Source organism: Chelonoidis abingdonii, chromosome 3 (assembly GCF_003597395.2).
Source record: "Chelonoidis abingdonii isolate Lonesome George chromosome 3, CheloAbing_2.0, whole genome shotgun sequence".
In the NCBI taxonomy this organism is placed as follows: domain Eukaryota; kingdom Metazoa; phylum Chordata; order Testudines; family Testudinidae; genus Chelonoidis; species Chelonoidis abingdonii.
The window spans coordinates 113,097,426-113,124,597 of record NC_133771.1 but is presented as its reverse complement, the minus strand read 5'-3'; the positions used below and the strand labels follow the sequence as shown (position 1 = coordinate 113,124,597).

At 40.8% G+C, this 27,172-nt stretch overlaps 2 protein-coding genes across 2 annotated transcripts in view; one reads left to right on the top strand and one right to left on the bottom strand.

Annotated features, from left to right (window-relative positions):
• Nucleotides 1–8,295, top strand: part of FUCA2 (alpha-L-fucosidase 2) — a 32,250-nt gene extending 23,955 nt beyond the window's left edge. Inside the window, exon 7 of the mRNA XM_032794791.2 lies at nt 8,100–8,295. Coding sequence (XP_032650682.1) covers nt 8,100–8,210 — 111 coding nt within the window. The 3' untranslated portion in view covers nt 8,211–8,295. The remainder of the gene's footprint in view (nt 1–8,099) is intronic.
• On the bottom strand, nt 1,924–27,114 carry PEX3 (peroxisomal biogenesis factor 3). The gene is made up of 12 exons (XM_032794818.2): nt 26,954–27,114; nt 21,803–21,934; nt 19,424–19,505; nt 14,951–14,994; nt 11,934–12,058; nt 9,665–9,731; nt 9,509–9,563; nt 9,049–9,217; nt 6,669–6,739; nt 5,306–5,428; nt 3,223–3,319; nt 1,924–2,743 (listed from the first exon to the last, which is right to left on the bottom strand). The coding sequence occupies exons 1-12, from the start codon at nt 27,024–27,026 to the stop codon at nt 2,660–2,662; spliced, it is 1,122 nt and encodes a 373-aa protein (XP_032650709.1). The 5' UTR covers nt 27,027–27,114; the 3' UTR covers nt 1,924–2,659.
• Nucleotides 27,115–27,172: the final 58 nt, after the last annotated feature.

Sequence of the window (27,172 nt, the reverse complement as noted above, 5' to 3'; positions counted from 1 at the left end):
TGGACAGCTTCCTCCCCACAAACACTGATGAGGTCCAGCAACTTGCCATTGTTCCATACTGGGGATCGCCTGGTGCATGGAGGCATGGTCACTTAGTGCACTCCACACCTGGCTGAGCAAACAGGAAGGGATTTTTCAAACTTTCCAGAGAATTTAAAGGGTGGGTCTGATGGTTGGTCACCTGAGGGCAGGGCAGTAGAGTTCAAAGTGATGACCAGAGTGGCTAGAACAGGCATTGTGAGACACTTCTGGAGGCCAATCAGAGCGCACTATAGGACCAGGGCTTCCACACTGGTGCCCTCCAGTGGGGGTGCAGCAAATGTTATTCCTCTCACTGAGGTGGAGTACCAGCAGCTGTGGCCACAGAGTCAGAGCGCTCTACGTGCCTTGCCACTGTAGATTGGTAGTGAGCTAGTGTGCGTGGGACTCCTTTATTGCACTGTTACTCGCAAGTGTAGCCAAGGCCTGAGTCTAGCAGAATCTCCACTATGCTGCAGGTTATTGCTGTGAGGAGTATGGTTAATTTTTAAGAGTTATGGAGAACTTGTGCAACACATCCTTTCACTATGAAAGGCAGGCCTAGTGAAGGATCTACAATAGAGCAGAAAAGATGTTTCTAGAAATATCTGGACCTCTGCTGCCTTCTAGGCGCAAAGCTGTCCTTTCAGCAGCATTGAGTCCCCCCAAAAATCACTTTCAACTCACTGAGTATTTTGCAGTTCCAGGTTTAGCCAAATGTTGCTCTAAATAGCACTTGTGGGAGGAAGCCATTTATAAGTCATTATAATCCTCCCTTTCTCTTATGGCATGGGCTGTGCATTTATGACACCCTTTATCTGTTCCTCAATACCCACTTAACCAAATGGATGTAGAGATTTGTGTTTCAGTGACTAGGAGGCCGTGTGCAGCTGTGACACCAAAAAGGCCCAACTGGCCAATCAAAATTGATCTTTGGGTACTCAGCATCTGCTGTCCATTCTTAACAGGACAGTGATATTGAACATGGTATAAGTGCCTAAGCAGAATTCTAAATCAAGGAAGAGATTAACTAGGCTGTTCTCACAGCCTTCAGAAGAGTCAAAGTCCACTACAACTTGTTTTGTCAAAGACATCTGTAAAGAAGCTTCAGTGCCACATTTCATTTCTAGAGAGCTAGGGAAGTTACGACAGTAGTAGCTTCTATCTTACCGCAGAAATACTCATCATCTATATTCCATTGTATATCCTACCCTGGGCAGAAATCCTGCAAAGAGTTACGCACATCCATAGCGTTACATACTGAGTAGCTGCACTAATTTTAATAGCAGTACTCACAACATATCAAGTTAAGCACATGCATAAGTCTTTTCAAGATCAGGGCTTTAGTCTGACTGGCTGCAAGTAACATTAGACTAGGAAAATCATGTAGGTGTAAGTATTTCAAGCAGCTCCCATAGGTGAGGAATTTAACACAAGATCTTAACTAAATTTCACATGTAAAATTATCTACTCTGTAAAATTTAGGAGATTGTGAATAGGAACAGGCCTGAATTACAAAATCTGCACTTCTGCTATAGTGATGGGCATATTAAAAGTCTGAGTGGGGAATTGATGTTATGCATCTGTGCTGTGTGGTTCATTTAGCTATTCTTAGAGTCAGTAGGGTTGCTGCAGTTTCTCTTATTTATGCTGACTGGGTTTTTAAATAAGTGTGTGTGGACCTATAAATCCATATGTACATGTAAATTGCTCTCCAGGAGTCCCACCTTATGGGCCAAAGAGTTATATTTTTCGAGTCTTTGCAAGTTTCTGCAGGAAACTAATGAAAATGAATGCAAGACTACTATAATATAGAGAAATTTATTCTGATATATGTAAAGTTTAAAATGGTGGTCTTTTTAGGTATCGACATTCTTTTATGTTGGTAAAGTTATTGCACACAAATTTTACATTAAAATTCTTTATTGCAATACAGACAGTGTACTGGGATCAAAATTAATACAAAGTAAGATAAAATATTTACAAATGTACATTGATAGCTGTTCAGCAACAGCATAAACACAATAGACCCTCTAAAAATCATTGTATTCTAAGTCTTCAGCAAGAAGGCAAGCACCCAGAACTTTGGTCAGGTACCTGCATCAGTTGGCAGAGACTTTGTTTTTGCCTCTGGAATATTAAATCCTCCAGGATGGCATTTATAGTATTGAGGAAAGGAGGGTTTTTTAAAGTTTTTGTAGGGGAAGCAGAGAGAAAGCTGACTTCACCCATCTTACTGTCGGTTGCAGTTTCTAGAGTTTTATGATTAAAGATTGCTTCTTCCAAAATTCACCACATCTGAAGCAAGTCAGTTTTAATAACTGTAGGTATCTTAATATTGGCCTTTTGTGTATAATAAAGGTAGTTCTAAATGAGTTAATTAAATACAGCTGAAACCTTCTTAATGCAAAGTCTTAGTGAACAGTAATTCTTCCAACAAGAACAAGTTTTTAATCAGGTGTTGTAAGCAGGATTCTATTATATAAACAATAGCGGGTGCACTCCAAGTATTTCAATATACTTTCTGAAGGTCTAGCAATCCTATGCCATTATGAAATTAACCCAAATCCTTAAATTCCCACCTGGTATTCACAAGGGATGTACTATATAAAGACATGATCTGTTCCTTTTGATGCACAGTTCACTTCTCTAATTGTTGAGAAGTACTAAAAGCTTCATACACATTAGCAGCAAAGTCTTTCATTTGTTCCATCATCAACAAGTCCTGGAAGAAGATGGAAGTAATAAATAAAGTAGTTTAGAGGCATCGCTTTTTCTTGCTGAAGTACTTTGTCACGTTTAACATGTGTGAGTCTGACAGCAGAAAGTGTTGAGTTTTTTACTCAAATATAAAAAAGTTTGTCACATTTGAAAACCAAAATTGTGATTAGAATTGCCAAAGCAATCTGATCAAGAGATCAGTCTGCATTCCCCATTTCCCACCATCCTTCCCTTCTCGCCTGGTCCCCATCCCTACCTCCCACTGACAACAGCAGGTGGCAGGGATGAGTGAGAGAAAGGCCTTTTTTAGGCAGAGGGAGCCTTTTCTAAAGTGGCACCAGTCGTTCCCACTTAAAAGAAAGTGAACTAAAACTCATTACATGAGAATTGGGCAATATAGTTTTGATATAATGTTGCATTTAACAATGAATATTTTAGCAGACTTAGGATACTTTTAAGATACTAAGTACAAAGGCTTCTTACCTGAATAAAGTGACTAGGGGTTTCACTGCACACTGAATGGATCTGTCCATTTATGATGGGTATTATCTTTGCCAAAGGAAGACTGACACTGGAGAGACTAGAAGGAATAAAAACACATAAGAGGCAGGCATAAGCTCCCTTTTATATTGCAAAAACTATTATAAACTCTTTGGGATAGCTACAACTCTGAAGAAGTCACTTCCATTTCTTTTACCCTTAAAAGAGTAAGTTTCAGATTTCCATTGTGTGTGGTTTTAAGTTTACTTATTTGTTCTTTATCAGGTCTTCTGTTAAAAAGCACAAATATAGAGAACAATCACAACAAGCAGCAACTGGTCTGTTGGTGACTGTATTCCATTCAACAACATAGGTGTGTCACATGTCGCAAGAACTATAGTTCAATCAAAGTTTGTACTGACTATATCGCTAGCGATGTGTCAGTTTGCAGTCCTATCCTCCTTCCAAATACTATTGGAGGTAGCGTGAGGCATCAAGTAGTATAGATGGGAAATTAATAGCAATAAAAAATTACAGTAATTGTATTAATGTAAATAAGTGATACTTAAGGGGACTATCAAGCATTTTAAAATAAATCACAGTTCTGCTTTTTTGTTATTGACAATGATCATCTGTTTTTCTCATCTGAAAATCATTTTTTAGAACTGGATGAGTGTGGGGTTTTCAGATAAGATGTTTTGTCATTGATTTCAGTGTAGCTAGGATTTCACCCAAAAAGTACACAACCTTTCACTTTCATCTTACTACTAAATATAACAAAGGAATAAAGCCCCTCCACATCCCCCTTCCACGGTCAGCCTTAAAGCTCAATCCTGCACTGAGACAGATCTTTGTAAGCAGATACCTGTATACATGTAGAGCCTCTCTGAAACCAGCTGGGCTCTCACTAGGTGCACATTTTTGCCTATATGGTCCCCATTGCAGGATCAGGGCATAAAGAGTGTGTTATAAGGGATGCGCTATTAAGTCAAGCTCCCTTGGAAATGCCCACAATGTATCTATTCTGTTAAGTATTTCAGCTATAAAATGACCCCATATTATTCTGTGTTTATCCTGTGGAGGTTTTTTGAAATCCACTTTGCCTTTCAGCGTCTACTCTTCCAGGAAGGACCTATTCTGTATTCAACACACTCCAATTATTGTACAGTGCTGTGTACTCTGACAGTATTATACATGGAACATAGTTCAGAAGGGGTTAAACTAAGCATCTGGAATAGAGTGAAACTTCATGTCAGAAAGAGTGCTAAAACCAAGCTTTATAAGGAGGATGGAATGTGTTGTAGAGGATTAAAACAGACAATGGAGCCACAAGAGGGATGAGTCTGGCCCAGTGGCTAGACAGGATCACCTGTAGGACTCTGAACTCAGAGTTTGTAAAAATTATTGCTAAAAGAATTATAAAAATAAATAAAAAAGAAAGCAGTCTATTAGAAGAGGCACTAGACTCCTGATTTTTTAATAGCTCGTTATAATAATACACCATGCAAAAGAAGAACTTCAGGATCTACATGTATTTGGTGGGGGAGAGGCATGGCAACTCCTGACTGATTTCATGCCAGTTATTGACGAGATCTGGAAATATAAGTAAAACAAAATGAAGAACTTGTCTGCCAAAACTAACTCTCTCTTCCACCCAGTGTGTTTGGTATTTTCCCTGAAGTATCACCTCCCATTGTTCCAATAGTTGCTACCACCAGAGTAAATTCTAAATAAATCAGGATATAATTAGTGAGGCAGCATGCTCTAGCACACTAAGTACAGGATAGAGAGCCAAGAACTCCAAAGTTCTAGTTTTAGAACTGCAACTGACTGTGTGGGACCTTAGTCAAATCACAGCTTATACTGCGGTTTTCTAACCTGTAAAATGGCAAAGCTAGTATTTCTCTACCTCACTAAAGTGATTAAAATCCATGTTTCTTTATGAAGTGCTATAATTCTTCTCATCACCAGTTACATCCATTTATACAGGGGCCATGGAATCTATTACCATTTTCAGAGTTTACTGTGAAGTCAAAAGCATAATCAAGACAGAAAACACATAAAATACCATCAAAGTAACATTTACCTATCTACAGGGCCACTCTGACATAGGTCCTGTTCAGTGGGTCTAAAGAACTCTGCCATATTGTCCAATAGCCGACTGAATCCTCTGTTTAAACATGTGCTCAAAACTGTACTAAAATCTGGGCTGTAAAAAAAAAAAAAAAGTTTTTAAAAATTGCTGTTCTGGTTCCTAATATGTAGTTCTTCATATTTTAAAAATACACCGATAGGCACCCCTCCAACGATATGGATGTGTATCCCATAAATTAAAGGGTACAACAGAGACAAAGGACTGCTCATAAATTCATCTTCCTCAGCTCACCAAACAGATGGCATTTGCAGCATGTCCAGAAGATTAACAAGTATGGGTTCTGGCAGACCTAAATTCCAAAAAAGGCACAAAACACCAGGCCAGCAGTTCCCTCTCATTTCTACTGAGGCAATTCCATCCTGAGCACCAGTGCTGTTCTCAATTGTGGCAGTACACCACAGAGAGAGACCAAGTCCCAAACCATTTAGATCTTTACAGTTATAACTAACACATTGAACTCCACCTGTAGGCTGAACAAAAGCCAGTGCAGATCAAGCATTCTAAAGCGTTTATCACTGATCTAGGAAAACTAGAACTTCAATAATCTTTACTTAGTGCTAAGATATTGTGGTGATGGGCGCAATAAAATCCCCAAGACCTGTAGAAGATCAATTAAAAGAACAGCTTGTCCATAGTTCAGTGCATCAATGTTCAATGTCTGTCAACATTTTTAATGCAAAATCCCTCTTTTACAATTCCCTTGTAAAAGAACATTTAATGCACTGCTAAAACCCAGCAAAAAAAGTGTCAATTGGAATCCATTTAAAAATGGAATATGAAAGAAAAATAAGCCCAAATTTCTGCACTTCTACATAAGAGTAAAAGTGGAGGAAAGCCACTGATTTCAGTGAAACAAGTCTGGACTTACATTGATCTAACAAAGAAGCTGGCCAAATTATTGTAGAACCACAGAAAATGAGAGGGGAAAAGACCTGTCATGTCAGCTTGTCATTGCAAGATTACTTCTTGCAAGTATATTTCTAGTAATGTTTACAGTGATTAATCAGAATTTTCTGTTTTTAAAAACTAAACCTTAGTTTTTCAAAAAGGCTCAAAAGTATTCAAATCCCACAGGTATTCAAATCCCACTGAATTTGAGCACTCAATCCCCTTAGGCACTTTTGAAAATGGCAGCCTAAAAGCCTTTAGCTCATTAATTTTAATATATTGTTAATAATTTAAGGGTCAAATTTTATGAGGGGAACCACCACCACCGTAGGTACATATATGAAAATTACAATTATGATAAAGATTTTAATGTTAATACAGGTTACAGCACAGGTTATCTCTATACCTTTCCAACATATCTCTGGTTTCATTAAGTAATTTAATAGTAGCAACATCTCTTTCTGTAAGTCCACAGGCCTAGAAAAAGCAAACAAAACATCCAATTTAATAGGAACTCCATTAACAACCGGAATACAGTTAGACTACAAATATAATGGTGTGGTTTTGAAGTCACTGTTGCAGAACCAGGCTGGTAATACACATGACCTAGCGTTCATTTCAGATATTTAGTAAAATGGGAGTAAGTGACCCAGGAACCGCTTGGTTCCAACTGGTAGAGTGCACAGGGGGTGCAAAGTGCTTTACAGGGATCCCCTGGGTCAGAAATCTGTAGTTGACTGATGGTGGCATTTGAAATCTCTAACAAGAGCAAGTAGTAGCCCGCTGGTTGTCATCATCATTGCAAAATGTATGTATAGATATTTATGGAGCTATATTGAAAACTATATTCGCAGTGTCTTGGAATTAAGGCAGGTCACCAGACAGTGACGTATCTCAGGAATGTTCCTTTCAGGCAAGAGGCAAGACACCTATCTCCATGGCCATTTGCGTTTTGTGTATTATATACCTACATGCATAACGAATCAGGTATGGACTGAGAGCCTGCAAAATCTACAAGAACAAACAGTAGGGAAGGTGTTTGGTTTATGAATAAAGACAAAGGTATCTCTCTTCCAGTATATCTTGGAGTGGAAGTAGACATACCGAATCCTTCACCTACGAAACAAACTGACAGTGTTCTAGTCTCATGAAAAGTGTTGCAGCTAGCCTGTGCTACAAAGATTTTGGGTGAGCAATACTTTATTAGACATGAGACTATCATCTTAATTAAGTCTAGGCACTAGAACATGTATTATGATTTTATTTTATATGTAACCATTTGTTTCCACTACTACTGCTTGCTGCTACTTGAATCTCTATGCTTTGTTAAATAGACTTATACTGTAGAACCTCAGAGTTACAAACACCAGAGTTATTAACTGGTCAGTCAACCACACACCTCATTTGGAACTGGAAGTATGCAATCAGGCAGCAGCAGAGACAAAAAAAAAAAGAAAAGAAAAGCAAAGCAAAGCAAATACAGTATAGTACTGTATTAAACATACACTACTAGAAAAATAAAGGGTAAATATAAAAAGATTTGACAAGGTAAGGAAACTGTTTCTGTGCTTGTTTCATTTACATTAAGATGGTTAAAAGCAGAATTTTTCTGCATAGTAAAATGTCAAAGCTGTATTAAGTCAATGTTCAGTTGTAAACTTTTCGAAGAACAACCATAACATTTTGTCCAGAGTTACAACCTCCATTCTCAAGGTGTTCGTAACTGTGAGGTTCTACTGTACTAGAGTTCACTATAAAGATATCTAAGTGCTGTGCGTAAAACAGAGTGGTGATGTGAGGTGGAAGTGGTAAACTGAAGTGTACCATTTGTTTGAAGGAAGCAATGGATTTGAACATACTGCGAGTGTCCAGTGGACCAGGGGCTGGACACTCCAGGGAGATGCTGGGAGATCTTCGGAGTTGGGGTATGCCAATCACTAATCCATAGAGTGACAGTGAGGCCAAGAGGGCAGTGCTTGTGTTATCCGTGGCCAGTGAGGTTGGGGAGCTGACCCATGGCAAGCACAGACAAGGCTTCCTTGTGCTAAGGGTAGGTAGCCTCACAGTGAACATCCTATGAATGACCAAAAATAAGGGTGCAAACGTAAGAGCAACAGGGAAAGGGGAGAGAAGTCAAACCAAAAATGTAATACAATAAAATCATTGTAACAAATGTTCAACTGGAAACCAAGTTTTAAATCATGATCATCAAGTCTCTTTATAATTTCTGTGCGCGCAGAAGCATTCACTAATTTTATCACTGCTGTTTCCTTTCAGAAAGTTTACTGGGAAACAGAGTAACTTAGCGAGATATTCTCTACTCCTTGGCCCTCTAAAGTTGAATAATTCAACACGTTCATGTTTAGTCGTCATTTAACACGAGATGGGGAAAGTTTATTCCTTAAAAGTAGTTTTATATCAAATTGAGAGCTGAATCTCCTCTCAGTGTGAGATGTGGATTACATATGTAACTATGATGCTAGTAAACTTCAGGAAGTTTGAAACACTCTTTTAGTGAAACAACTGATTGCCACTGAAGTTTTTTTCTTCTCTCTAACCTTTGTTTCGCCATGCTGGAGGATGAAATTGAGATTAGAATAAAAAGCAAGTCTTTCTTAACTGTTCTAGTCTATTAATTACATTGCCTAGATTAAAGAAACCAAGACATGTGACTTAATGTGAAGTAACTGGCAAAAGTTCTCATTAAGGGTACAGTTACCATGCTACAACAATAATGTGGTGCACAAAATAGAACAAAAATGATGCACATAAAATTATACAAGTACCTGTGTGGCTAATGGGTTTTCTTCATCTGGCATCATATAATGACACAACTGAGATCTAGATCCAATCTTATCGGAGTGGGACAAATCTTTATGCTGTTCTATCAACTTTCTGATTTCTTTAAGTTTCTGCTCCAACTCCAAAAGAGACAGAGTATGTTTAAGAGAAACACTGTGGAAATAAAGGACTAAAATGTTAATTGCAGAGTTGATAACACACATTTCATTTATTTGCTTGTGACAAAATTACATTCAAACAACAATCACCATATTTAGATATTGATCAACCCAGAAATCTGTTGCAACAAGCTAAGCCTGCCAATGCACATTAATAGATAAATCAGGTATTTTCAGATACTATTTGCAAATCATAAAGTTTCCTCATTTTAATATTTTTATCCCTGACACACTATTTGGAAGCAACCACCATGGAAAAGATGGAAAAAAAAACAGTCACCTTTACCTTCCAAACACTTTCTGCACAGCTTGTTTAACTACAGTTATTAACTCAGTCAGACCTATGGGCAGAAAAAGGGTACCAAAAATTATTCAAGTCTCATTTGTTGAAATATTGCATACAATGGCATGATATAAAAATAGTAGTTTATAAGTGTCATACCATCTCCTAGAAGGTGTTGAATACTTGATAAATATTGCTGTTGGACTTCAGGGGGAGCTAGAGGTGTCTGTAAAGGAAAAAAAAAACAATTTAATGATGTGCCAGCCTCTAGTATAGATTAATGCATGAGTCCTCCTCCTTTGCTTTCGTGCAGGTTGTAGTAATTCTGGATGTGGATTTTCCTCTCCCAAGTCCTTCCAACACCATAGGTGGGTTTCCCCCAGATCCCTCTAATATCATACACGGCTTCCCCAACTCTGCCTCACTGGTGAGGCACCATCTTTCTTCCAGACCTCAGTAGTTTCACAGCATGGAACAGGGCAGGACAAAGACATCCTCAAAGGACAATTGGGAAGAAGAGCTAAAAACGTCTTCTGCAGCACATCCGTTTTTTAGCAGGTCATTGTGCAGAATTGCTCCTATGCCTTCCTCTCCCAGCCTTTGTGCAGAATTGCTTCACACAAGCCCAAGCAAAAGATGGGAGCAGTCAATCTAATTTAGCAACCCCTGCCCCACTGGGGACTCTGAGGAACAGCAGGACTGCTCCTGTGTGTCCTAGGACATCCAAGAAGAGAACCTCCAGAGGAAATAAACTCAAAGAGGAGCTCACAAGCAGACATGCTGGAGGTGGGAGATGACAAGTCTCTCTCAGCCATTCCCCCTTCTCCAATAAAAGGGAGACCTTTTATTCAGGCTATGGCTTCTGCTTCCTTCCATCCTAAAGGATCCTTTTACCTGTCCTCCAGAAAGAGCTTTCTGCAGGCAAACTCCCTGATTTTTTCCCTCCACTGTATTGTAGGGATGACTTCTCCATCCCTAGTGGCAGGAAAAACCTCATCTCTCGTTCACCCTTTCTTCAGATAGGAATTCTTCTGATGAGGGGAAGCTAGAGTTGGAACCAGCCCGCTCTCCACCTTCCTGCTCCTCAGATAACTTCAGGAAAGTCACTCTCATGGAATGGGGTAACATCAACTCAAGTCTCACAAAAGCCTTAAAAGTCTCTGTGGTGAAACAAATTCTCAGGAGATGAAGCAGAGGCCATCTGCTTTGCTCCAAGGCAACCTCTCAGACTGGATCCTGCCAATCCACTCCACTGCTCAGAAGATGGCAGAAACAGAGAGTGCTTCTTTCTCTACGCTTCCCTGCCCAAAAACCACCTCAGATTTTACCAGCTGGACCCTGACTTCCACCATCTCTGGCCAGGGCCGGCTCCAGTGTTTTTGCTGCCCCAAGCGGAGGGGGGTGGGGGTGGGGTGCTGCAATCAGCGGCAGGTCTACCGCCGCTGCTTCATTCTTTTGTGGCAATTCAGCAGCAGGTCCTTCCCTCCAAGAGGGACTGAGGGACCCACTGCTAAATTGCCGCCTCTCTCCACTGGCCGCCCCAAGCACCTGCTTGCTGTGCTGGTGCCTGGAGCTGGCCCTGTCTCTGGCTGCCTGACTGGAAAGTGGATCCTCATAAGCCCCCAGGCCTGTCTCTAGAGGCCACCATGTCCCTTCATGACTCCTCTGGAAAGGAAAGTGGAAGGAGCTGTTACCAATACAGAGGAGCACTCAGATAACTATTAATGCCCATATCTCACGCTTTTAGAGCAGCCATCCAGTAGCTCACTGAGATCTTATCTCACACCGTAGTTGGATCCATTTGTTCCTGCTGGTGACAGCCACAACACAGAAAAGAAAACCAGATCTGCTACCTTGCTAGCTGTTTTCCATGATCTAGAAACACCAGTAAGAACATCCAGCCAGGAAGCCTTAAGGGACAACTGGAGTCAGAAATCGTGACTAGATAGTGTTCTAATTAGCCAACCATAATTTTTCTTCAGTTGTGGGAGACTGTAACTTGGGGCAGCCTGCCTATATGCTGGGAGGAACTGGGCACGAAAATCCTGCATCTGGATTACTTACCACAGGCTGATTTGTCCATACTGATATTACTATATCTCAGAAAAATTAATAAGATAAGTGTGTATTTACTTGGGTCTTTAATAACAAATAACCCTCTCAATTTGGACCTGTGTTGCTCAGAAAGGGGGTTAGATAAGGTTATTAGTATTTTGTTCAGCCCAGTTTTAGGGGTTTCAGGCAATAGGACTATCACTACTTCCATTGAGAGACTATTCCATAGACTAATACCAGAAGAGTTCTCATACCCCCGCCCCCACCCCCCAATTTCAGCCTAAATTTTCCTTTCCATAATTTCATCCCAATACTCCTGGTTATACCCTTTCATCTCTCACTGAATAATTTATTTCCATGAATAAATACTTACTGTGCCATTTTTGCAGATTGCCGCATTATCCAGATAGATGTAACCACCAATAATGTTTAATTGGACTCGCAGAAGGACTACAAGCATACATGTACTATACACAGCTACAATGCTTCTGGTAAAACCTTAAAGAGCATAAAGGAAATAATTTTGAAGTTATATCACTAGGAGGGCAAAGGGGAGCATTCTCCAGAGCTCAATAAGTATCAACTTTCATTTTTACAGTCATTTTTTCATGTCATTGCTTTTCTTAGATCACACACCCCTCAAAGAAAGTTCACAACCAAGATGATCACATAAGTCTAAATATGTATAGCAGTGATAGCTAAAATGCTTAATAAAATTCACAATCATTCACTGTAAAGCAACATGCTAAATTACACTATTAAAATAATTTGCTAAAAGAAAAGATACTGCTCAAGTTACCTGAACTATATGCCCTTCCAGCTGATCTGTTTTATTGCACTAATTAAAAATGCAAAATAGAGTGTTGTATCGAAAGTTCCATTCTTCATTAGGCCATGGAAACAGATTTAGAACACTATATTAGACTTCATCATGCAATTCAGACAAAGGCAGCATAACAAAGAGCCTGCTAACTACCTACGGTAGGGGCTGATATTGCTTAAGAAAGGAAACGGGAACCAGCATTGGCACTGGAGAAGCCAGCCACTAGCAAGAGAGGATGTCTGGATGGAAGGGTAATGAGGCAACTAGGCAGTAAGTCTGCCTGAGTAGCAAGCAATATGAACATGAGAAGAAAAGGACTAGGAAACAGGGAAGGAGGAGGAAGGGACCAGATGGACAAAGTAGCATATATAAGAGAGCTGTAGAAGAGAGAAACAGAACCAACAGGAGTGGAAGATGAAGCAAAGAGAAAAAAAAACAGAACACATAGTAACTAGGAGTCAAGAAGGGGTATTCAACCTTGGTCCAATGGTATCTCACTGCACAACTATTCAGCTATGTATAGTGTGACAAAGTTCCTCCTCTACCTTGGTGGGTCCTGCGCTTATTGGCAGATTTGCTCACCTCAGTGATCTTCCCCGCAGTCTGGATCAACTCCTCCTGTGTCTGATCAGGAGTTGGGAGGTTTGGGGGGAACCTGCCCTCTACCTGGGGTTCCAGCCCAGGCCCTGTGGAGCAGCTGCATAGTGCTCTGAACGGCCTGCATACAGCGACAACCCCTGGCCTACTCCATGCCCTCGAAAGACACTCTTTTATCCTCACCACAGGACTTCCTCCTGGTGGATAACAATTGTACTCTGTAGTCCTCAGTCAGCACACCTCAGTCGTCTCACCTCCTGCGCTTGCCCAGCTCCTCACACGCACTTCCTCTCCTCTAGCTCCTCCCTCCCTCCCTGACTGGAGTGAGCTCCTTTTTAAACCCAAGTGCCCTGATTAGCCTGCATTGATAGGCTGATTAGAACACCTGCAGCCAGTCTGCCTTAAGTGGTTCTAGCAGGTTCCTGATTACTCCAGTGCAGCCCCTACTCTAGTCACTCCGGGAACAGAAAACTACTCATCCAGTGACCAGTATATTTGCCCTCTACCACACTCCTGTATCCCACTGGCCTGGGTCTGTCACAATACACTATGGCATCCTTTCCTTTCCCTCTACCCCAAAACACATACACTGATGAAACAAGGGGCTCCAATGGTATGATTAGTTACTATGGAACTTGAGAAAAAAAAAATCAACAGCTGATAGCACACTCCTCTCAAGTCAGTGGAAAAGTTTTGCTACTTAGGGAGTATGCCATCACCAAATACCATAATTGGTTATGAGAGTACCCAGTGCATAACCAAGGCCAGGTTTGCATTTGGAATGCTATCATATTGCGTATGGAGTGACAGAGCATCTAAGCTATATGTCTATTGGACAGTCATACTTATAATGCTTTTATATGGTTGTAAGAAACAGGCAACATATTGCTGTCACATTATGTAACCTGATTAGTTTTATGTGCTCAGTCTTCAGTTTGTTTGCAGTATGAAAGAGTGGGACGAGATTCCCAATATTGAAATCCTTAATCACTGTTTGATGTCTGGCACTGAAGGCATGCTCAGAAAAGTTCAGCTGCCTTGGTCTGGGTATTTTATTCATAGGCCAGCTCACTACACAAGGCCATACTTTATAATCAGCTAAAGCAATATATCCAGTTTAATGATGGAAAGTACAAATAATATAAAGATACACTAAAAAACTTGAAAACATGACAGACTGACCCAGCAATTGGGAAGCAACAGCCCATGTCAGAGCAAGGTGGCAGCAGTTTTGTCATGTTGTCATTAACTGCTTTAAAGCAAGGCACCTTAATATCTTATGTGAAAAATCCGAACACTATAGAGCAAGGATACAACAGCTTGCCCTGGTCATGGACAATCTTGTTTGTCCCACATGTAACTGTGTTTGCGATTCTCACATTGGTCTGACCTCACATATATGTGTTCAACTACAGCATTTGCTGAATCCTCATACGTCAACAATGACATGAGACTCTGTCATAAGCCTGGGCTTCAGCAAAATCAACAGCTGATAATATGTACAACTGGCCAACATTTTAGTAGCAATGACGTATTTTTTTTTGTTCGGGTTCTTATGCTGCGCCTATTGCAGTAGTTTTGAGCACTTATTTTGGAGATTTTTCACAATGGTGCAGAAGACGTGGCATGCATATTTCTACATTGTTATTCCACTCTTCTCAGATTTTCATGAGGGTCTTACAGCCTTCCAAGACTCAGTGAGATACTTCAGCTTGGCCTCTGACCCTATGACTTTCTAAAGAGATATAAACTCTTATTCGTAGCACCTTTCTGTGATAGCTGCTACTGTATAATGTTGCTATGAAGTGTGGTAGAATAGTGACTGTATAATCAATATTTGCCGAAGCAACAGCAACCCACTCCTGTGCACTTAAATGGATATGTATATTCTAAAGGAGAAGAAAAAGAAGATTTTTTTTCAGGTTTATTATGCTACAATATGTACATAAAAATCTTTCATTTTGACTTACTTATTATCTTTAAATCCTCCCATATTTCTAACTTGTTTTGTGGCCTGTTGAGAAAGAAATAATGAAAAATATTAAAAACATTTACATTCAAAAAGATACTAGAAAGTATTAATGAAATGAAATGAAATGAAATAACGGTGCTGCAAGGCAAGTTTATATAACTACAAAAATTATTGTAGTTAAGTTTGTGTCCAACATCATTTGTTTGTAGTTCAGAAAGAAGTGTGTCTATAATAAAGAACTACAAAATCCTAGAGGTTTTTCAGAACAACTTTCATGTACCAGATTAATTTTTTTGGCCATCTGGATTCTGTAGCTCTATTATCTGGTCTGAGTTTATAACCTTAGTGAGTCAGTATTTAAAGAGAAAACCCTGATGATACAGAAAGTGGTGTTGGTGACATGGGCCCAGATCCTATCATTTGTTTCTCAGACAGACAGACACTTACACCCACCTGGAGCCCCACTGACTTAATGGGGCTCTGGGTGGGCACAGTGCAGTGCACTACAGAACCAGAGTCTCAGTGGTCCTATTCCTTCTTCCAAGTCCAGCCACTGCCAAGTTTGGCTTTAGGGAGCACAGTTGATGGTTTTTAAAGATGAAACTGAAGCCTGAAAGATGAAACTGATCAGCTTTTCATATTTCAGCAGACTCACAAAGGCATGGCACCATCTTAACACACTGAAATATCAGAGAGATGATGTATCCTCTGGGACACCTGTGGAAAAGAAAATGCCATCCCCGTTTTTTGTTTTTGTTTTTTTTTAAACCAGGCATGTTATCTCCAATGTCTTGGCCAAATTTAACCCTTTTTATAACCTTAATTCTTCCTCATGTAGCCATGCTTATCTTTAAGCACTGCGGATACAGAATGGCTGTTGCGTTTCACCGCAGAGATGATACCATTTCAGTGCTGTGTGAAATGATCCCTGAAAATAATGTGGGAAGTATTTTGTAATTCCTTGGTGTGAAAAGTTACATAAATATCACTGTTTTTATGTAGGAAACAATGATCTACTCTTGAGTCAGGCTGCAAGAAATTCCAGTGAAATAATAAAATTTAAATGATCATTTTTGATCCCCAATTAACTGTTCTTCACAGGTCTGGCTCTCAACACTTCTGGGTATTTTCATCCTTTTAGAAGAAACACACAGATTTTGGTATTGTTTAAAATATCAATCAACTGCTCAGTTCTCTAGTAGAAATCATACAACAGACTGAATGAAATATAACAGGCTATCAAATCTATGACTTTGGTGGACAGATGGAGACACACATTAAGGAAGAGAGAGGAATACTATGGCATATGTAACAGAAACTCATACTTACTTTATTCTGTTTTGCAAAATATATCAACTATTTAAAAAACTATGTTTTAAAAAAATTGAGAGAAAGAAAATCCTACATTAAAAAACCCACACACACTAGAGCATTCCTTTAAGCCAGCACATTACAGGGCTTGAAAATATACTTGTCTATTTGTATATAATGAGTACAAAACTTTCCATGCCAAATGGGATGGGGAAGAGGAACCAATGCCACCAACTTTTGCAGAATCTGTTTTCATCTAAATAGAAAAACTGTTTCTAGAGCTTGTGATTATAAAGATAATCTTTCAGTGGAAACTGATGTGGCCGTTTTAAGCTTCTGGAAACACTTCCAATATCAAGTGACAGAAGACTGAAAACTGACCAGTCATGTCAGTTTGCACTGTTGCTACTCAGAAGCCTGTGGGAGGCAGCAAAACTTACCAGGATCACATCAACTTTACTCTTATTTCTCTGGAAAGCCATAATTAGCAGCAGAAGCAAGCACTGGAGTTGTTCACTAGGGAAGACACTGTAAAAGAGTAGCTTAGAGGATGGGAGCTGTTGAGCAAGGAATACAGCGGCAGACCACTTCTCTGGTCACAACGGCCAGGATTGTGCTAGTGTGAGAAAGGAGACCAAGATGGAAACAGAATACTCTTGCTCCTATCTGATATTTCTTCTTCTCAGAGTCAGTTTCCTAGGAAGACTGAAGAATTGTTTTCCACAACAATGCTAAAAAAAAAAAAAAGTGTCTAGCTTTTCATATTTCAGCAGACTTACTAAGGCATAGCAGAATCTTAACACACTGAAATATCAGAAAGATGACGTATCCTCTGGGACATCAAGAACTGAAATCTCCATTTCTGCTCCTTTATATGGCACAAGACAGTAGTGTTAGGAAACGGTGGTCTTTTCTATCTGCCTGCTATGTACTCTCTTTCCCTCCTTCAGTCGAAATGACCACTCGTGGACTAAAGAAGTTTGATCTATCTCCGCCAGAGGAGAAGGTTAGAAAGCATCCCTGAATCTCTGGGCAGAGCCCAAGAATACGTAGCTAATTGAAAAACTCTAGCTTTATACCCAATCCAGTCAGTTACTTCATCTCATGATCTGTCTCTCCATACACAAAAAAAACCCCCCACACAAAACAAAAACAAAACTTACAATCCTATAACCAAGCAAAACGAAATTCAATGCTTCCTCTGCACCAGTGAGCTAAATGGAGGCAATTGATCAGAACGTACCCTAACCTGCATCATGATCCCAAAAGATTATTCATGCTTGCATGCTATTGTGCAGAATTCCAGATGGTCTTAATATCTGTGACCTGGCTGCCCAGCTCTCTCCATAAGAGATTAGCCATTACATGTAACATCTGAATTCAGAAATTTAGATAAAAACAAAACTACCTTACTACCTGGCTTGCCCTTTCCCACAACCACTGCCACTGCATGAAGAAAACCAACTCCATTCACTACCGTCTCAGAGCTCACTTACATTTTGACCTGCAGGCTTATCAAAATAATCACCTATTAGATGAAACAGATCAATTTTGATTCAAGAATACACACTACAGTATGACTTCAGCTACTGTGCATCTTTGCCTTAAAGCAAAGGACACCCAGGGCAGTAGCCAAACTTGTTTTGCTGATTAGTTCAGGACATAAACCTGACTGATATGCATAATTAAGGGACTCTGTAATTTACTTAAAATTTTCTTCAATACATTTCCATTTAAAAATCATAGTTTACTGTGACAAAATTACTGATTTAATACAATGTATAAAATTAACACATCAGCACTGAAATAACGTAGAGTGTTTTTCACTGTTTTTTGGCAGCTAACAACTACAGTTAAGACTCTGTTAGAATATCTACTATCAGTCAATTTCTTAGGGGCTGATAACCATTTTAAATAGCATTAAAAAATTAGCAACTTAATGTAACTAAATAAGACAATGACTAGTTAAGCAGTTCATTAAGGCTGAACTATTGAAAAAGTCTTTCCAGTTGCTTTAAAAAAAAAAAAAATTAAGTTGCTGTGGTGAAATTTAGTAGCTACAATGCTTTCCTTGTGGCATTAATGTAAGTGACAGCATCTTTGGATAGTAATGAAGGGATTGGATAGGTCAGAATTGGCTATGTAGTTCTTCCTTTTCTAAGTCACTAGTTCCAATACACACCAGATCAGATGTAAAGAAGTCATTGCCACCTGATGGCTGTTTAGTAGCCTAAATTCAATGGGTTGGGAATATCAGCCGCAAAACCCACCACCACAATTGGTAGAGGTATGTCCCTAAAACCGTGCATTACTCATTAGTGTAGGACATGCCCCCTACCTGTTCTACTTTAAATTCATTTCTAATAGCTCACTTCTTCCACAAGATTAGAACTCGAAAACTATCATGCATACTTTTCATGCCTGACCTTGATAAAATTACAGAAATTTACAAATTCAGTGTAAGTAACTCATTGAAAAGACACACTGTCCTGTTTCACACGGGGCCTGTAAGCACTTCCTCAGCAGGAATTCCACATAAGTTCTTGAAGCTAGAGCTCTTATACCAGTGGTTCTCAAACCTGTTCCGCTGCTCATGCAGGGAAAGCCCCTGGTGGGCTGGGCCGGTTTGTTTACCTGCCGTGTCTGCAGATTTGGCCGATCGTGACTCCCAGTGGCCGCGGTTTGCTGCTCCAGGCCAATGGGAGCTGCTGGAAGCGGTGCAGGCCTAGGGACTTACTGGCTGCCACTTCCAGCGGCTCCCATTGGCCTGAAGCATCGAACCGTGGCCAGTGGGAGCCACGATTGGCCAAACCTGCGGACACGGCAGGAAAACAAACCGGCCCAGCCCCCCAGGGGCTTTCTCTACACAAGCGGTGGAATAAATCTGGGAACCACTTCTTAGATTAAGTGCAGTAGGGCAAGGGTCTTTTCTTCTAATGTTGATGAAGTGCCATAGACATGAAACTACATAATTAATAAATAATCATTTTATTGTGATATAACAAATACCATAATAGACTGTTGATTCAAGGGTCTAGAGAATCAAAATCTCTCAGGCTCTTTAAACTGCAAATGTATCACTTAAAGCCCAAATCAGGGAAAATTTGTTACTAAAAATCACTTTGCACAGTTTCTAAGACAATCTACAAAACATTCTTACCTATTTTTCAGTAGAGATGTGAGGCTTTCAGAATTCAACTGATGCATTAGGGCATCCTTCAGTGCTGGAAGCATTGACAGAACTATCATTAAAAGAAAATAAGTTGGTAAACAAAGAAAAACAGCCAGCCTAAGTGTGTCCACCCACCTCCCCTCCAATAGTTAAGAATATTTATTTTTGTTTCCTAATTTACAACACACCTGGTAGGGGTGTGTGACTGGAAGGAAGACAAGATGCACAGAAGGGGCTGAAAGTATACTATAGCATGACCATAAGATCTAAGGTTTTCAATCACAGTTTAACAAAAGCAAACAATAATTCAATAAGTCTTGCGGAAATCAAACTCGGTTGGCCACTACCCATCTGTTACCACTATTTTTAGAGGTTAAGGCAGGCCCTTTTCAGGTTACATCAAAAGAGAAACATTGCAGTCAAATTTACTAAGTCACTTTAACAGTATGTAAAGTCAAAGGGATGGTCTGCTTCAAAAAAGCCCTCGCTTGTTCTGTTTACTGATTGAGAACTCCTATTTGCACAGGAAGAAACAAATTCTCATCAGCCCATCTAACCGCTCATATCAGAGCCTGCTCCGCTTGTCTAGTAACAGCCTTTACAACAGCTCCAGATAGAGTATTTCCTACTTCCTAGTGTCTGCATTTGCCAGGTTTGTCAAGTGCATGGGTCTATAAACCTCACCCCCAGGCTAGTTCCCAAGTTGGCTACATTTTGTGCCAGGCTTAATTGGCTGGTCAAGTTAGACTTTTGTTCGAAGTCATCCTTTTTCTCTCTCAGGTACTTAAATAGCCTACCTTACTGTAGTATCTGAGTGCCTCACAATCTTTAATGCATTTATCCTCACAATGCCCCGGGAGATGGGTTAGTGATAATATCCCTGTTTTACACACGGGAAACTGAGGCATTGAGTGACTTGCCCAAGATCCCAGAGAAAATCGGTAGCAGAGCACGGAATTGAACTCAGGTTTCCCAAATCTTAGGCTAGGACCCCAACTGCTGGGGCATCTTTCCTCTTTTTAGCTGATTCACAACTGAATACTGTACTACGACACACAAGCTACCAAATACATAGTTCTTAGGGCTTAAATTATTATAATTTATGCTGCAGTAGAACTCAAAAGTATACCAGGTACTTTACAGACAAAAGAAGACAATCGCTGCCTCAAGGATTTATGTATCTGAAAGAAAAAAAACTGAAGGAAAATAATAGAACAGAACCCAACACAAACAAAGTGCTCAGGATGCCAACTTGCACACAAATTGTTAGTGCCACTCTTGCGTGTCATTATTTTTACATACAAGTAGGAGATATCTAATGATTTGATATATAAAATCTTAAAATGTATATTGTAGCTGACCCAAAACTAAAATTTGTCTTTCTTCAGTGGAGAAGAAAACACTGAGCTTGTTTCCAAAGAGGAAGGATGCGGCATATATGCGAGATCTGTTTTATATTTAAAACAAGAAACACATAAAAGGGATATTGGGAGCCAACTTCCTTTTATCTTTGAAGATCTCAGCGCCAAATTCCTGTCCTGTTAGGAGGAGGATAAAATGAAAGACAGACATACACAGTATATAATGATAATGCACACAGAAAGAAAAAAAAACACAAAAAACCTCAAAGATGGTACTTAGTTGTGGTGGATGAGCAGGATAAATAAAACCTAATTTCCTCTGTACAGTCAACCCAGTACTATGATTCTGTTAAGTTAAAAAGGAAGTCCAGACTGCTTCCCAAGCACCCTTGACATCCTCAATCACTTTCAGCAACCCAAGGAGCTGTTATGCACTACAAAGGGTGAAAAAAAAAAAATGCTGCTCCACCCCTGTGCTATATAAATAACCTTGAACCACTTCTGAATAAATAATTCCCCATCTCTAAGATACAGATTATGTTGTATTACAAGAATAATCACCACCACCTTAGTGTTCCACCTTTTTACTGGTCTATCTTCAAAGTTAGGGAATTATTAAATTGCAAAGTTTCTTACTGGATGTACTAAAGGTTATCTGCCAAGTTAATTCTATGTAACTTATTGAGAATTTGTTTATATTATTACTCTTGGTGGCCTGCTGTAAATCTACCCATTCCTTTAATTTGGCGACCACTTTATTCTTGAATAAGATATTGCTTAGGGACTTTTGAGAATCTTGAACCTACAAAAACTGTAATCTATCTATATTATTATAGAGCCCAATAATACTATTTGAACTATGCCTTTATAAGACAATTATTCAACACTGATGCTTCTGAGTTCTAACTAGCTGCTGTGTTTTCTCCTTCCATACTGTTGGTTTAAATATATTGTATAAATCCCCAAAGGATTCTTCTCATCAGAAAAATGTATTTGCTTGCCTTACCTGTCATATTGCAGGTCCTCTGATTACTTTCAAAATGATACTGCCTTCGTGCTTGGGCAATATATTCAGCTGCTTCTCTTTCTTGGATTTCTTTAATTTTCCTCTGCCCGTATTTTCCCAGTAGGTAGACTCCTATAAAGATATATATATTTTTTAAATAACAAGCGACTTTACAAAATGTCATTAAGCTCCTCCTACTTCTGCCCCTTTGTTCTGTTTTACTACCGACCTCTCTCTATATATTTAACATAACCACATCATCATATGCTTTTTCAAGAATCTGGGTCTCAACTATTTTGGGTGGAATTTTTCCACAGTACTATTAAAAGCTGGAACTTCAAGTTGAAAATAAAATGCCAGATATAATGCTTTGAATTTATGGACGAAATCTTCCAAGCAGAGATTCCTCACAATTTGACAATGGGGCTTTTGGTGCTACTGCAGTATCAACAACAAATATTTAAAAAGATTGGAGAATGAAAAGCAGACACAAATGCAAGAGTGTGGTAGAACTAAAGGGTGAGTGAGAAAAGTTAAATGCATAAAACCCAAAGAAGGGGGAAAGAGAGAGATACAAAAGAAAATAAAATGGATAGCTCAATTTTAGACAAAAATATTTTGTTTAGATATTCGTATGGGCCTGGTAGCAAAAAAAGTCAGAAATAAATTCCTCAGCATCTAAAAGTGTAGATGAGTCTCTAACTGGGATGAAAATCACAATGGCTATCAACCACATGTGGGCCTGGTCAACACTAAAAAGTTAGGTAGACTTGGCTATGTTATTCAGGGTGTGAAAAATCCATGCTGCAGAGCGACACAGTTAAATCAACATAATCCCGGGTGTAGACAGTGCAAATTAATGGATAAATTCTTCCATCAGCCTTGCTACTGCCTTTTGGGGAAGTGGATTACTTACACTGATGGGAAAACCCCTCCCATCGCTACAGAGAGTGCATACATTGAAGAGCTACAGTGGTGTCACTGTAGCATTTCAAGTGTAGGCAAGCCCTTATTGGCTTCAGGGGTCTGCTATATACAACACATTGCAGGATCAGAGCCTAAGACACCCAGCCGCTGGGATCAAGAAGAAATCTCCCCTTACCTTATAATATGGTAGTATGGTACAACTGGCAGAGGACATTATACAGAGGTTCACTGTCGACTGAAACATCTAGCACTGACTAATGGCAAAGACAAGATTCCAGACTTCAGGGGTACTCCTGGACTGTTCCTGCTATGTTTCTATTAAAAAGTCTTTGAGCACTTGTTTTATGTCATGACATTGACAGATTTAAATAACTTTTCCCCAACTGATCAATAGTTAATGTTATTTTTATATTCATTGTACTTGAGCTTGGACATGAAAACCACCTTAACCTTAGAATGTTGAAATTTCCTAGACTACCAGCCAAACTGATGTTTTGGAGGACATTTATGTATCCAAAGCATTCATGTCTTTAATACGCTGTTTTGGAGGTATGCAAGTCCTACTAGAGTACAATTTTTTTGTATCAGAGGGGTAGCCATGTCAGTCTGGATCTGTAAAAGCAACAGAGAATCCTGTGGCACCTTATAGACTAACAGAGGTTTTGGAGCATGAGCTTTCGTGGGTGAATACCCACTTCGTCGGATGCATGTAGTGGAAGTTTCCAGGGGCAGGTATATATATGCTAGCAAGCAAGCTAGAGATAACGAGGTTAGTTCAATCAGGGAGGATGAGGCCCTGTTCTAGCAGCTGAGGTGTGAAAACCAAGAGAGGAGAAACTGGTTCTGTAGTTGGCAAGCCATTCACAGTCTTTGTTCAATCCTGAGCTGATGGTGTCAAATTTGCAGATGAACTGAAGCTCAGCAGTTTCTCTTTGAAGTCTGGTCCTGAAGTTTTTTTGCTGCAGGATGGCCACCATAAGGTCTGCTATAGTGTGGCCAGGGAGGTTGAAGTGCTCTCCTACAGGTTTTTGTATATTGCCATTCCTGATATCTGATTTGTGTCCATTTATCCTTTTCCGTAGTGACTGTCCAGTTTGGCCGATGTACATAGCAGAGGGGCATTGCTGGCATATGATGGCGTATATTACATTGGTGGACGTGCAGGTGAATGAACCAGTGATGGTGTGGCTGATCTGGTTAGGTCCTGTGATGGTGTCGCTGGTGTAGATATGTGGGCAGAGTTGGCATCGAGGTTTGTTGCATGGATTGGTTCCTGAGCTAGAGTTACTATGGTACGGTGTGCAGTTGCTGGTGAGAATACGTTTCAGGTTGGCAGGTTGTCTGTGGGAGAGGATTGGCCTGCCACCCAAGGCCTGTGAAAGTATTATTACCACTACTACCATAAGCATCACTGCTATTTGACTACATACTGTGTTTTTCTACACTAATTCTCTTTATACAGCTCTTCTCATTGAAGAGAGAATCACGTAACAGTACACAGAAGTTCAGATTTCGACTCAAAATTCCTCTTGATGCTACAGTGCACTTACAAAGCTGTAAATACAAATCTACACTTTTTTTTCCAACTGAATCAAGATTCAGAGACTACAAAGAAAATATTTGAAAGAGTAAGCAGGTTACTATTATAAACCCAAACAGTACTTAAATGTCACTCAAAGCTGAAAATCTTTAGTCAATCTAGCTATCTTTACAGTAAAGATATGAGCCTGCCCCAGTGTACCCCACCATAATATTTCTGTGCCATGTCAGGGACAGAGAGAGAGTTAGGGTGTAAGTTGGAGTCATTTTGTCAAGGGGTTCCTCAGACACAGGCTCCTCCCTCCCCCTGCCCCACCAGTAAGAAGCTGATTTTAATATTCAAACTGCTCTAAAACTGACCTGCGCATAGTGATTGTCTGTCCTTAAAATTGGTGTTTCACAAAAGGGGCTAGGATAGGTTTTAGGAAAGGGAAAACACCCACTGAGATAAGTGGGTCACTTCACGTGTCTCAGAGCTATTATGTCAAGCTGTATTCATCTCCACTTCAGTAATCCTCCTATATTGCAGATTCCCCTATCTCTACCCTATTCCTGAAGTGTGGAATATGAAGTATGGGGCTCCCATCTACTCCCCCTTGCTCTCTCCAGCAGGCAGATGTGCTCCTCATAGCCCACAGGTTTTCATTTTATTTCCTTCCCATGGCCCTTACATTCCTACAGGTACAGGTCTGCTCGGCCCTAATCTTTAAATCTGACTCAGACCCGAGCCTACCTGGCCCAACCCTGAGAGGGCCGAGCCATTTGCCGACCCGACCCCGACCCATTCCCCCAAAATTGAGTCAGCCACCCCCTGTCCATAGGGTCAGTGCAGCAATGGATGCTTGCAACAGTGGCTGTGTGACTGGCGCCTGCTGTCTGCCACCACTTGCTGAACTGACTCCTTCACAGTCTCTCACTCTGCACTGCAGGCAGCTGGCGGGGGCAGGGCAGGCAGTCACTACTGTGCCAAGCCCACCACACCCCCAGAGGGTCCAGTTTTTTCCCCAACTGACCCAGCCCCAACACTTGTAGTCACGTCCGTTGGGTTACAGGGCTCTACTATGGGGGGAATAGAGGAGACAGAAGGAAGGCAGAGCTGTTAGCCAAGTGGCTCTGAGATTCCCTCTTGGGATGAGGCCCAGGTACAAGCAGCAATAGCTCTGAGATGCCCTCTGGGAGCAGGGCCTGCTAGATCTAACTGTGTCAAAGCTGGCTCAGGTACAGCTACGCTTGCTGCAATCACACCTCCCAAGTGCAGTGTAGATATGCTGTTTGTGTCCCAATCTGTTTTGACGGATGATGTCTATCCTTCCAGATAAATATAAAGCACTGTGGGGACACAACACACGGTACAGCAGAAGAAACTGTTAGTGTTCTTATATTTGACCACTTGCTGCCAGGTATTACCAGCTCCTAACCCTTGTCTTAAGGACTCCATCTGGAGTATCACTCACACTTACCTCTGCCCTGCACCATACTGTTAGGTACACTACCAGACTAGCACAAATCCCCACAGCAGGAACAGATTATTGTGTGTAACTCTATACTTCCTGGTTTTCAGACATTTAAGTATAGGTGCATTCAACATCCTGGTGGCATAAATGGCACTGTCTGTCAACTGGGTTAACTAAGTTTTGAGACAATGCATTTTTCATGACAGGGGCTAAAATGAGCACATGCAGTGTTTTTATCAGTGATGGCAAACGTGCATTTCAATTAAATACATAGCTAGCTTACTGAATTATTGCAATAGTTAGTACCTGTAAGAATGATACAAAACATGTAATGGCTTTCCAATGTTGCAGCATGAATTTTGTTAAGCTATCATAAAAAACTTAAATAATTCAAGGTATGTGTTGCACAGCCTAAAAATTTTGTTTATATGGTTGCCTTAGCTGATCCTCTTAGTTTCCCCACCAGCAATAGGGGGATTATGGTCCTTGGTAAAATTTTAGTACAACTCAATCACTATGAAAATAAACATGGAACAGGAGGGAAATATTTTAAAATATGAGTTGCCTCACTGGCTACTGTGCCATCATCTTCTCCATATAACTGCGAAGAATAACTACCATGTAAAAGCCAGATCCGTCTGCTGTGCTTTTTAAAAACACAGATTTTGCATCCCAATATTATTCATAATTAATCAGTTTAAGTTATTTCCCCCCAAAAGTTATATAGGAACACATAATTGTCTTATCCAAACCAGTTACAAGATTATATTTTTAAAACTACCTTTCAAGTTAATACTACAAAAGGTTTTGGGCCGCACCAATTACAAGGTGTAAGCTTCTCCAGAAAGCCTAGGACAAGGAGCGGAGACGAAGCATTTCCACCCTATGTACCCAACGATGATTTCTCTGCGATATTCCTGAAGCGGGCACGCAGGGGCTCCAGGCCGAGCCGAACGGCCTGGCCAAAGAGGTGGCAGATTCCAACCCAGGGGAGATCCCCCCAGTCCCTCGCAGGGGGCGCCGCGGGGGTGGGACTAATGTTTCCCGAGCTGGGCAGGAGCCTCTGCACTGCCCCTGGGCGCCCTGATCTGAAAGCGCCCCCGCCCCCAGGGTAGGGCCCAGACACACACACGGGACACGGCTCTATGGGCGGGGGGATTCCCGCACCTGCCTCCTACGAGGGGAAGGGGGGTGCGCGGGGCCGGGCGGGAGGCCGAGGCGGGTCACTCACCGCCCAGGAAGGTGCCCAGGAAGAGACATTTCTTCTTGTGGCGCTTGAGGAAGCTCCACAGGGCTCCCAGCATCCTGCCCCCGGCCCAGGCCGGCCGCCCCCAGCCCGACCAGTCGAGAGAGGCCGGCTCAGCCCCGCAGGTGCCGCCGGGAGGGGCGGGCGGAGGCAGGCGCACAGACACCGACACGCCCAGGCCACCTCCCCCCGGTGCCGCTGCCG